Source organism: Schistocerca piceifrons, chromosome 1, assembly GCF_021461385.2.
Source record: "Schistocerca piceifrons isolate TAMUIC-IGC-003096 chromosome 1, iqSchPice1.1, whole genome shotgun sequence".
NCBI classification, from domain to species: domain Eukaryota; kingdom Metazoa; phylum Arthropoda; class Insecta; order Orthoptera; family Acrididae; genus Schistocerca; species Schistocerca piceifrons.
In genome coordinates this window covers 969,770,720-969,783,166 of record NC_060138.1, presented here as the reverse complement: position 1 = coordinate 969,783,166, position 12,447 = coordinate 969,770,720, and the positions used below count along the sequence as shown (strand labels likewise).

The following is a 12,447-nucleotide window of genomic DNA, read 5'->3' as shown; positions in this document are numbered from 1 at the left end:
TCAGCCGGTGCTGCGATAAGAAGAGCTGCGGCAACCGCAACGAAACGCCCTCTGACCCCGTCATCATCGACAGGTAGGACCGTTGCAGATTACCATAGCGACTGCTTCAAAGTAGTATTTTGTTGCTCAGTGTCTGGAACCTTAAAATAAAAAAAACACTAGACTAATTCCTACAGTACTGTACTCAAATTTGTCCACAATGAAGCAGGTTTAGTCATTTAAATATGCATTTGTATAACTTCCACAGATGCGTTCTTGCTGATTTCACTTTTGATTTGAACGAGGAAACAATGCGCTCTATCGATAATGCTTCGGAATACTTGTATGACATATCCGTTGATATGTCTATAGATACAGATCAACATTAACATTCCCCATTGGTAATAAAGTATCTGTGGTGTATATTCTTAGATCATCGTCCAGGGAACATGAGAGAAATAACTTACTCAGTGTCGAATGTAAATCGATTGTTCATAGAAAGAAACGCATTGACTCTTCGAAAAAATACAGTCTTAGATTTAACACTAAAAAAATTTTCGAGAAACAATCCAACATAAAGGGTTTGTGAAAGAAGAAGAAAAGTGCATTTTCTTGTATTTAAAAGTCGTATTTCGAAAAATTTAATGCACTCGTTTACACACAGCATAAAACTCATTAAACCTAAAATTGTAACAGAATAATTCTAGCAATCCAAAACTAAATAACATACGTCTTTGTATTGGATCGTGACAATTTAAAACGATGATATTCTCTTCAAGGATTATCCTGAAGAAAAAATGCATTGCCCCAATTTTAGGCGTAAACTACTTCTTGCTTTGCACAAGTAATTTCTTTTGTAAAATAATTCCCAGCAAACGATTTTTGTGCAACGATTTCTGATGTACAATAAAAACCGAAATTTAGATACTGTGGTTGGGCTACTGTAACTGTATCAAGCAGGAAGTAGTTTAATAGTTTACATTTTGAAGCATTAGATTTTAATTTTTATGACCTGTAAGGGACCATTTGTAGGCTTACACAAGGACCTGCGCAGGCACACGTGCGGAAGGTTGCCACCAACACGAGCCAAATCGTTGATTTCCGTTGCACTCACCACGCACACAGGCAGAAGAATATTATTGAGTCAGATTGCGGCCGAAACAGTCCAATCTCACTTAAATGAAGAGCCCTTAGGAGTCATGTCAATCAGTCAAGGTCGTTCATACCAGAACCAAACGGTTCATCTAAACGGACAAAGCGCGTTGATTGAAGGTAAGTCAGTCAGTACATTAGTTGCTCTACCGATTGTGTATCTACAGCGTTTTCTTTCCGTAAGTTTCACTGTGATATGCGTTACTTGTATATTGACACTACCGGAAAGGTATTTCTTGTTAATGCTGAATATTATTCGACGCTGTTGCATGATTTTAATGAACCACAAGGGAAGAAATCTGAAAAGTGTCACCACCGTCTTTGGAGTGCACAGGCCGGCCGTTGTGGCCGAGTGGTTCTAGGCGCTTCAGTCTGGAACCGTGCTGCTGCTACGGTAGCAGGTTCGAATCCTGCCTCGGGCATGGATGTGTGTGATGTACTTAGGTTAGTTAGGTTTAAGTAGTTCTAGGTCTAGGGGACTGATGACCTCAGATGTTAAGTCACATAGTGTTCAGAGCCATTTGAATCATTTTTTGGAGTGCACAATTCTGATAACGAATGAGTCTTGTTATACGTAGGGCACTAATTACTCAGTACTTGAACAGACAGTTCTCAGTTTTTTATTTCGTTTTCATATATTTAATTTAAAGAATAAAAGTTTAACGGATGTTTAATATATTAAATTTTCAATATATTCAGTTCGGTCTAATTTTGCAAAGATGAGAACCTTTGTCCTCCTCTCACTGTTTATAACTCAAGAATTCAGGACGACGGTTCAAACCCGCGTCCGGCCATCCATGTTTAGATTTTCCGTGATTTCCCTAAATCGCTTCACTCGAATGCCGGGATGACTCCTTTGAAATGGCACGGCCGGTTTCCTTCACCATTCATGACATAATCCGAGCTTCATTCTCTAATGACATCGATGTCGACGAGACTTAAAACCCGGTCTTCCTTCCTTCTAATTCAAGAAATGTTTTAGTTTGTTTCCGCAAGCACAACACGATTTCCCTCGGTACGACCGCCAGCACCGAATGCATCCCAGTAGCGCGGGAGCAGCGTGGAAATAAAGGTGTTAGCGTTCCTCAGTGCTGTGTTATAGCGAGGATAAGTGAGGGTGCGCCGCCTAAGTAAACAAGGCGCAGTCGCGGGGCGAGCCCGCGCCGCGTCTATTTCTGAAGAAGGGTGGGGAGGGGGGGGGGGGGCGCTCCTCGGGAATAAGTGAGGGGAGACAAAATGGCGTCCCTGGGGAGGCGCGGGCGCCCGCGCGCGCGCGACACCTCACGGTTCCCTCACTGTTGCTTCCGGCGCGGGATACCTCACTGCTTTGTCCGCTTCCTCACAGTTCAGAATATGCAGGCCATCTAATCACTGCGCGTAGCTCCCCACTCCTGATGCCTCGCTGCACGACGGATCTCATTCTGCCTCCCCACGGTCTTTTATCACTAACTCTGCTCCTGATGATGGAAAAATAAGACTTTTACTTTTACATGCTCATGACGTAAACGAATTTTCAGTAGGCTGTCAATCGAACGAGTATGTGTTACATCAGAGGATTGTTAAACTCTGGAGCCGGGCGACCGCTACGGTCGCAGGTACGAATCCTGCCTCGGGCATGGATGTGTGTGATGTCTTCAGGTTAGTTAGGTTTAATTAGTTCTAAGTTCTAGGCGACTGATGACCTCAGAAGTTAAGTCGCATAGTGCTCAGACCCATTTGAACCATTTGATTCTTAAACGGAAATAAAATTGCGAGATTAGAGATGAGCACTTGGGTAACACGTGCGAAGACCATTTTTATTCAACGGCGGGTGGGCAACAGATCAAAGATTGGTAGGCGTGTTATGTAGCGCATTAAGTTTATGGAAACAGTAATAATACATAAATTACCATTTCATATGCCGTGCGGGAAGGAGCGCCTGGTCGCCGGCACGAATCCACCCGGCGGACGTGTCGAGGTCCGGTGAGCTGGCCAGTCTGTGGATGGTTTTTGAGCAGTTTTCCATCTGCCTCGGCGAATGCGGGCTGGTTCCCCTTATTCCGCCTAAACTACACAATGTCGGCGATTGCTGCGCAAACAAGTTCTCCACATACGCGTACCCCACCACTACTCTACCACGCAAACATAGGGGTTACACTCGTCTGGTGTGAGACGTTCCCTGGGGGGGGGGGGGGGGGGGGCGGTCCACCGGGAGCCGAACCGCACGATAACCCTGGGTTCGGTGTGGGGCGGCGGAGGGGTGAAGTCGACTGCGGTAGTCGTTTTTGGGTTGTGGACCACTGCAGCTGCGGCGGGGACGGAGCCTCCTCGTCGTTTCTAGGTCCCCAGTTAACATAACATAACCATTTCATATGCTTCATTTATTTCTACAGCATTAAAATTTCACCGGTTAAAGTATTAACCATCTCACTTGTTTCAGTTAACGACGTCTATTCAGAGGTGGACCGGTCGAATGGGCTGGTCCGTGCGATCGTCAAGCCAAGCCTGTTAACTGGCGTTTGGAAGTTATGACACGTCCGTTTCTACCGTCCAAGATGACCCCGTTTTACTTGCAGATCCACGGACCACTCGCGTAGTGCCGACCTGTCTACGCATTGTCTGATCGAAAGTGTCCAGCCATCTATTACTGGATATTAATGTGGTGTGTTCCCACCTTCCGCTTTTATGACAGCTTGAACTTCGCTGGGGACGTTTTCAATGAAGAGACTGCATGTCTGTGGAGAAATGAGACCCTAAACCAGAGAAGGTAAGGATGTTGGGCTTTGGGGCCTGTAGCTACGTCGATGTTCTAGCTCATCCCTGACGTGTTCCATTGGGCTCAGGTCGGGACTGACAGTTAGGTCTGTTTCAAAAAAGTGGTTCAATTGGCTCTGAGCACTATGGGACTTAACATTTGTGGTCATCAGTCCCCTAGAACTTAGAACTAGTGAAACCTAACTAACCTAAGGACATCACACACATCCATGCCCGAGGCGGGATTCGAACCTGCGACCGTAGCAGTCGCGCGGTTCCGGACTGAGCGCCTTAACCGCGTAGGTCTGTTTCAGGCATTTTCTTGTCAACAAAGTATTACCTGACATTGTTGCTGTATGACAGGGTGCATTGTTATCTTGGTACAAACAATCATTGTCTCCGTATTGTTCCTCTATAATACGCCGTTCACAGTGGTGTAAAATTTGTTCATATCATTGGGCATTTAGTGTTTTCTTAAGCTCAATGAGGGGACTACACCCAAAATACGAAAACCACCCCCATACCGTATCACTACACATGGTGGCACGTAACGTTCTTCTGGCATTCGCCAAACCCAAACTCAACCATCGTGCTGCCACATGGTACAGTGTTACTCAGCACTGCAAACCACACGTCGCCAGTCACCCACTGCCCAGTGGCGTCCGTCTTTACAGCGTCTCAAGCGTCGCTTAGCACAGACTATAGAAGTGTGTGGCTTATGGGGACCTGCTCGACCATCGCCCCCCCCCCCCCCATTCTTTTTAACTCCGCGTAATTGTGTACTACGTAAATGAATAGTAATTTACAAGCGAATAAGGAAGATTCATAAGAAAACAAAAGAGACTCATCTTTGATGCTGACGTAACAAAAGCGACCACTCGTGAAAGGCGAGACTCAGTACAGAAATAAAACACGAGGGGCGCTGCTGTAGACTCACTTGATGCGACTAGTCGATCGAGGCAGCGTAGCCGCTAGTTTAAAAGCGGCTCTGAGACAATCTTCATGACGGCCACACTAAGTGTGCGTGGAATATGGAGATGTGCGAGTTCGCTACGAGAGGGAAAGAAAGGGCGTGGTAGCGTCCACGGCGTAGGCTTGATCAGAGCGAGAGTCAGTTTACACGAGGGCGGCAAGCTGGGCCGGCTTGTTGGAAGCTTTTACAGGGTCGGCGAGATCGCGGGGAATTCCCGGAGCGGCAGAGCCAGAGGCGGCGGCAGGATGTTTTCCGGAAGAGGACGGCCCGACACGGGAAACGCATTACGCGGCCCGCCGAGGCAGCAGCCGCTCGCCAATTTGTCGTTGCGTCAGCGGGTAGCCGCCCCGTGCTCTCACACGTGTTGATGCTTTCGCTCTGATGCGCGCAAAAAAAATTAAGCAAAGTGCTAGGCACCTAGCACAAGCACCACCGCCAACTGCTGGCAGATTTGGCGTAAACATGCACAGCTTGTTCTAACTGTCGTTTTAGTTACCAGAATAGAGAGGTGAAGAGAAAAATATTTAAATATAGTTAGTGAACGACAATAAATCCTAAAAGTGAGAACTTGAAAGAAGTCTAGATAAACTGCTGTCAGAAAGTTGATGTATATTAAATCAAAAAGGTAGTCTCCTGTTATACACTGACGGAAAAACATCCCACTAGCAAGAAGGAGTTGGGCGAGATAAACAAAAGTTGGTAGGCTGTTTCTTCATCTGAAAATAGACGACACTATGACGATGCAAATCAACTTTGCTTTAAATTTACGCTGTAACCGTCGTGAGCGTTAGTTACTGTTGAGAATGGATGTAGTGCGTCTATGTTACTCAATAATAACCTTACGACGTCATGATCACTAGCTCACTGAGTTTGAAAGAGGTCGTGTACTAAAGGCTACAGGAAGGTGGATGTTCCTTCCGCGATATTGCGGAAAGACTTGGCAGGTATCTAGCTATTGTACATGATTGCTGGCAGACGTGGTCATGGAAAGCTGCGGTCAGAAGCCTGAGCTCCGGGCAGCTATTTGGCACTACCGAGAGGGAAGGCGTCGTGTTCGGTGTATGGCTGTGGGGCATCATACTGCGTCTGCAGCAACAATTCGAGCAGCAGTTTGCACCACAGTAATGCAACGAACTGTCGGAAATTGGTTACTTCAAAGACGCCTTGAAAAGTGCATTCAACTGACTCCAAACCACCTCCTTTTACGAATTCAGAGGTGTCAAGTGAGAGCTCATTGGAGGGCAAAGAGATGAATGTTGTGTTTTGTGACAAAAGCCGCTTCTGCCTCGGTATCAGTGATGACCGCGTGTTGGTTAGGAGGCCAGGTCACCGCCTACAACCAGCCTGTCTGCAGCCTAGACATACTGCACCTACACCTTGCGTGCTCATCCCACGCAGCCTGACTGCGATTTTGTACGTCACTCTAGCACTTCGACCTGCTGGTCGTCTATTGGCTCTGAGCACTAAAGGACTTAACAGCTGAGGTCATCAGTCCCCTAGAACTTAGAACTACTTAAACCTAACCAACCTAAGGACATCACACACATCCATAGCCGAGGCAGGATTCGAACCTGCGACCGTAGCAGTCGCGCGGTTCCGGACTGAGCGCCTAGCACCGCTAGACCACCGCAGCCGGCGGTCGTCTGTTCATGAACAGCACTGCAGGGAGTATTTTCCAACAGAACAGCGCTCGTCCACATATCACTGCTGTAACCCAACATGCTCTACACAGTGTCGACATGTTGCCTTGGCCTGCTCCATCACCAGATCTGTCTCAAATCCAGCACGTACGGGACATCATCGAACGACACCTCCAGCGACATCCACAATCAGCATTAACCGTCCCTGTACCAACCGACCAAGTGCAACAGGCATCCCACCAACTGATATCAGGCACCTCTAAGAGATAATACATGCACATTTACGTGCTTGCATTCCACATCCTGGCGACTACACCGCTTATTAATGTACCAGCATTTTTCACTCTCACTTTAACCTACGGTTTTGCAACGTTAATCACTTATATATGTTACCTACGTAAATGTATTCCCGAAATTTCATTACTCTACATTATTTTTTTCTTGGTTTTGGGATTTCTTTCCCTTCAGTCTAAAAGGATAACTAAGATAAAAACAAATTGCACTAATCACCTCCAATATTATCTTGAGTCACAGAACCACATTAAGTGTTACGAGTTCTACGGATTCTACCTCACCATTTCTTTGCAATCCTCTGTAATCCTACGCTCCACATTCATACATTATATGTCAGTTCAGATTCTTTATACTTATCTGTCTGACACATATTCGTTAATACGAAAGTCACATTTCTTGCATTCAGACGTATGAACCTGTTATCCGACGCCAATCTCTCTCTCTCTCTCTCTCTCTCTCACTGATAAACTGATGAACAATCAGCTACTTTAATATGTGCTGGGGAGCTACCGTTACTGTAAACATACAGAACATACTCCACGAGATTCGAGAGTCTACAATTAGTAAGTACCGTGTGTTTGATACCACTACCATTCTGGCATATGGGCCGAAAATTGTGCAGTCTTCTCTTTTGATGTCATTTCGGATTTGAAAACCTTTTTCTACACAGAGTTACACTGCTAATTCAGAATGAGTTTACGTAACTGTACAATGAACTGATATTATACGAAGCTCTCATACAGTCTCCACAAAGTACATCGACTCTTTGCTACTACTACTCTTTTTTTTATTTATTTATTTTACACTTTCGTGTTAATATTGGACGGAAAACATATCTTTCAACACGTATACTGGAAAACCAGTCTTCCTGCTCAAGGTTTTTTGTCGTTTCCCTTAGTCGTTTCGGACGAATGTTGCGATACTTACTTGACTGATTCGTGGCTGAATCCTTCGTAAATCCTTTGTCGAGTCGACATAGTGTTTCGCTTCTAATGAAGTGCAATTGGATGTAGAAATGATATTATGTAACACATGAACCAGCTGTAGAGTTCGTGTTTTATATGAAAAAGAAATTCTACAGCAGTTTCACGTGTTCCATATGTCATTTCTACAGTTTATAAAATCTGTGGAAAACAATCAATAGACACTATTTTGGAGGCTGAGGTGGTACAGTATTTGAACTGCAGTCACCACTGTGAGAACAGACGATTCAAGGACTAGTGTCTCACCTCCTTCCGCCTCACGCCGGCTCTCGCCGATCAGTGGTGACCTTGAGGTTCTTGCTATCGTCGTGAACTGTATAGTGTCATCTAGCTGTAAGTGCCGAATCACGGAGAACGAACAAGTCTCTTCTCAAGCCTGTGTCCTGTCTCTCCATCCGTAGAGACATGCTGGTGGCAACTGTCAAGAAATTTTAATTTCAGTAAAGTGCCGGCGATACACACGTTCTGTGTAAATTAGCGATAACACACTCACTTGAAAACAAGGCAGGAACAGATTAAGCATCGTCTGCCCAGGAAACGGAAGGGAATTGATTCGTGTGGTGTAAAGTAGTTCTGTAGATTTTCCTCAAGAGCTAACAGAAACATTAAGAAAGAGAAAGAGACTCTAGCCCCCCGCCCCTTAACCAAACCACAATACTGGATACGAAAATAGACCCTTCATAGATATCCAGAATGAGATTTTCACTCTGCAGCGGAGTGTGCGCTGATATGAAACTTCCTGGCAGATTAAAACTGTGTGCCCGACCGAGACTCGAACTCGGGACCTTTGCCTTTCGCGGGCAAGTGCTCTACCAACTGAGCTACCGAAGCACGACTCACGTCCGGTACTCACAGCTTTACTTCTGCCAGTACCTCGTCTCCTACCTTCCAAACTTTACAGAAGCTCGCAGGAGAGCTTCTGTAAAGTTTGGAAGGTAGGAGACGAGGTACTGGCAGAAGTAAAGCTGTGAGTACCGGACGTGAGTCGTGCTTCGGTAGCTCAGTTGGTAGAGCACTTGCCCGCGAAAGGCAAAGGTCCCGAGTTCGAGTCTCGGTCGGGCACACAGTTTTAATCTGCCAGGAAGTTTCATATCAGCGCACACTCCGCTGCAGAGTGAAAATCTCATTCTGGAAACATCCCCCAGGCTGTGGCTAAGCCATGTCTCCGCAATATCCTTTCTTTCAGGAGTGCTAGTTCTGCTAGGTTCGCAGGAGAGCTTCTGTAAAGTTTGGAAGGTAGGAGACGAGGTACTGGCAGAAGTAAAGCTGTGAGTACCGGACGTGAGTCGTGCTTCGGTAGCTCAGTTGGTAGAGCACTTGCCCGCGAAAGGCAAAGGTCCCGAGTTCGAGTCTCGGTCGGGCACACAGTTTTAATCTGCCAGGAAGTTTCATATCAGCGCACACTCCGCTGCAGAGTGAAAATCTCATTCTGGAAACATCCCCCAGGCTGTGGCTAAGCCATGTCTCCGCAATATCCTTTCTTTCAGGAGTGCTAGTTCTGCTAGGTTCGCAGGAGAGCTTCTGTAAAGTTTGGAAGGTAGGAGACGAGGTACTGGCAGAAGTAAAGCTGTGAGTACCGGACGTGAGTCGTGCTTCGGTAGCTCAGTTGGTAGAGCACTTGCCCGCGAAAGGCAAAGGTCCCGAGTTCGAGTCTCGGTCGGGCACACAGTTTTAATCTGCCAGGAAGTTTCATATCAGCGCACACTCCGCTGCAGAGTGAAAATCTCATTCTGGAAACATCCCCCAGGCTGTGGCTAAGCCATGTCTCCGCAATATCCTTTCTTTCAGGAGTGCTAGTTCTGCTAGGTTCGCAGGAGAGCTTCTGTAAAGTTTGGAAGGTAGGAGACGAGGTACTGGCAGAAGTAAAGCTGTGAGTACCGGACGTGAGTCGTGCTTCGGTAGCTCAGTTGGTAGAGCACTTGCCCGCGAAAGGCAAAGGTCCCGAGTTCGAGTCTCGGTCGGGCACACAGTTTTAATCTGCCAGGAAGTTTCATATCAGCGCACACTCCGCTGCAGAGTGAAAATCTCATTCTGGAAACATCCCCCAGGCTGTGGCTAAGCCATGTCTCCGCAATATCCTTTCTTTCAGGAGTGCTAGTTCTGCTAGGTTCGCAGGAGAGCTTCTGTAAAGTTTGGAAGGTAGGAGACGAGGTACTGGCAGAAGTAAAGCTGTGAGTACCGGACGTGAGTCGTGCTTCGGTAGCTCAGTTGGTAGAGCACTTGCCCGCGAAAGGCAAAGGTCCCGAGTTCGAGTCTCGGTCGGGCACACAGTTTTAATCTGCCAGGAAGTTTCATATCAGCGCACACTCCGCTGCAGAGTGAAAATCTCATTCTGGAAACATCCCCCAGGCTGTGGCTAAGCCATGTCTCCGCAATATCCTTTCTTTCAGGAGTGCTAGTTCTGCTAGGTTCGCAGGAGAGCTTCTGTAAAGTTTGGAAGGTAGGAGACGAGGTACTGGCAGAAGTAAAGCTGTGAGTACCGGACGTGAGTCGTGCTTCGGTAGCTCAGTTGGTAGAGCACTTGCCCGCGAAAGGCAAAGGTCCCGAGTTCGAGTCTCGGTCGGGCACACAGTTTTAATCTGCCAGGAAGTTTCATATCAGCGCACACTCCGCTGCAGAGTGAAAATCTCATTCTGGAAACATCCCCCAGGCTGTGGCTAAGCCATGTCTCCGCAATATCCTTTCTTTCAGGAGTGCTAGTTCTGCTAGGTTCGCAGGAGAGCTTCTGTAAAGTTTGGAAGGTAGGAGACGAGGTACTGGCAGAAGTAAAGCTGTGAGTACCGGACGTGAGTCGTGCTTCGGTAGCTCAGTTGGTAGAGCACTTGCCCGCGAAAGGCAAAGGTCCCGAGTTCGAGTCTCGGTCGGGCACACAGTTTTAATCTGCCAGGAAGTTTCATATCAGCGCACACTCCGCTGCAGAGTGAAAATCTCATTCTGGAAACATCCCCCAGGCTGTGGCTAAGCCATGTCTCCGCAATATCCTTTCTTTCAGGAGTGCTAGTTCTGCTAGGTTCGCAGGAGAGCTTCTGTAAAGTTTGGAAGGTAGGAGACGAGGTACTGGCAGAAGTAAAGCTGTGAGTACCGGACGTGAGTCGTGCTTCGGTAGCTCAGTTGGTAGAGCACTTGCCCGCGAAAGGCAAAGGTCCCGAGTTCGAGTCTCGGTCGGGCACACAGTTTTAATCTGCCAGGAAGTTTCATATCAGCGCACACTCCGCTGCAGAGTGAAAATCTCATTCTGGAAACATCCCCCAGGCTGTGGCTAAGCCATGTCTCCGCAATATCCTTTCTTTCAGGAGTGCTAGTTCTGCTAGGTTCGCAGGAGAGCTTCTGTAAAGTTTGGAAGGTAGGAGACGAGGTACTGGCAGAAGTAAAGCTGTGAGTACCGGACGTGAGTCGTGCTTCGGTAGCTCAGTTGGTAGAGCACTTGCCCGCGAAAGGCAAAGGTCCCGAGTTCGAGTCTCGGTCGGGCACACAGTTTTAATCTGCCAGGAAGTTTCATATCAGCGCACACTCCGCTGCAGAGTGAAAATCTCATTCTGGAAACATCCCCCAGGCTGTGGCTAAGCCATGTCTCCGCAATATCCTTTCTTTCAGGAGTGCTAGTTCTGCTAGGTTCGCAGGAGAGCTTCTGTAAAGTTTGGAAGGTAGGAGACGAGGTACTGGCAGAAGTAAAGCTGTGAGTACCGGACGTGAGTCGTGCTTCGGTAGCTCAGTTGGTAGAGCACTTGCCCGCGAAAGGCAAAGGTCCCGAGTTCGAGTCTCGGTCGGGCACACAGTTTTAATCTGCCAGGAAGTTTCCTTCATAGATATGTTTTTTGGGCGTCAAAATTGATAATAAAAGTGACTGGCAGGGAACGAAATGACGTTCCAAGATCACTTTCGAGTGACTAAAACTACTTTTTTCCATTATACGCAAGACATATGTTTGTGCGAGATCTGCAGCTCGCATTAAGTAACAAGCAACGTGCCAACTGAAAAGAGTCTTACAGCCACTGCAATACGCTTGCTGCATTTTTAAAAGCTCAACTTTTAAGTTTTTATGTGGAATGCTGTTTGCACTATCCTGAAGGTATATCTGGAAGTATAGATTTTCTTTCATCAGTACTGGTTAGAGATCGCAGATGTTGCAGATACAATTAATTACCCTTCTGCTCAGTTTTGTATCCAAACTTTCTACCGTTTGGTGTGTTATGTGGCTATTTATACTCAAACTGTCACGCAACCCATCTTACAATGTGGTATGCAAATCTTGATAGCCAGTATAGAACATACCTTAACGCCACATGATAACTGCAGACAGTATTCACTACCGTCAATGACTGCACAGCTAATTACTTCTTCTTATCCTTTCGTTTCATTACCGTGAGGGCTTTCTGTTACTTTCTGCACGTTATTTACTTCATTGTCCGTTGCTACCGATACTTCCAAATTATTCTCACGACCTTCTCTAGCTTCAGTACGCTATAAACTGTCTTGTTCAACTTCCATCCGTGCGGTTTAAGGTGCCTCCCCACGGTTCTCGCGGCTCCCCCCGTTGTTTCTAAAGAGGCCCGCACAGAACCAGTATTTATTGACAACACTAGGTTCGTCCAACCTTCAATATATTGAAACGACCTTCGAACTACTAATAGTAGTCTTAGAATTGTCAGTTGGCAAGGCAATTTCAGAAGGTTAAGAAGTCGAACAACGAAAA

At 46.7% G+C, this 12,447-nt stretch overlaps 1 protein-coding gene across 1 annotated transcript in view; it reads left to right on the top strand.

Moving 5' to 3' along the window:
• Nucleotides 1-12,447, top strand: part of LOC124776885 (transcription factor collier) — a 491,431-nt gene that overhangs the window by 120,521 nt on the left and 358,463 nt on the right. Inside the window, exon 6 of the mRNA XM_047252075.1 lies at nt 5-73. Coding sequence (XP_047108031.1) covers nt 5-73 — 69 coding nt within the window. The remainder of the gene's footprint in view (nt 1-4; nt 74-12,447) is intronic.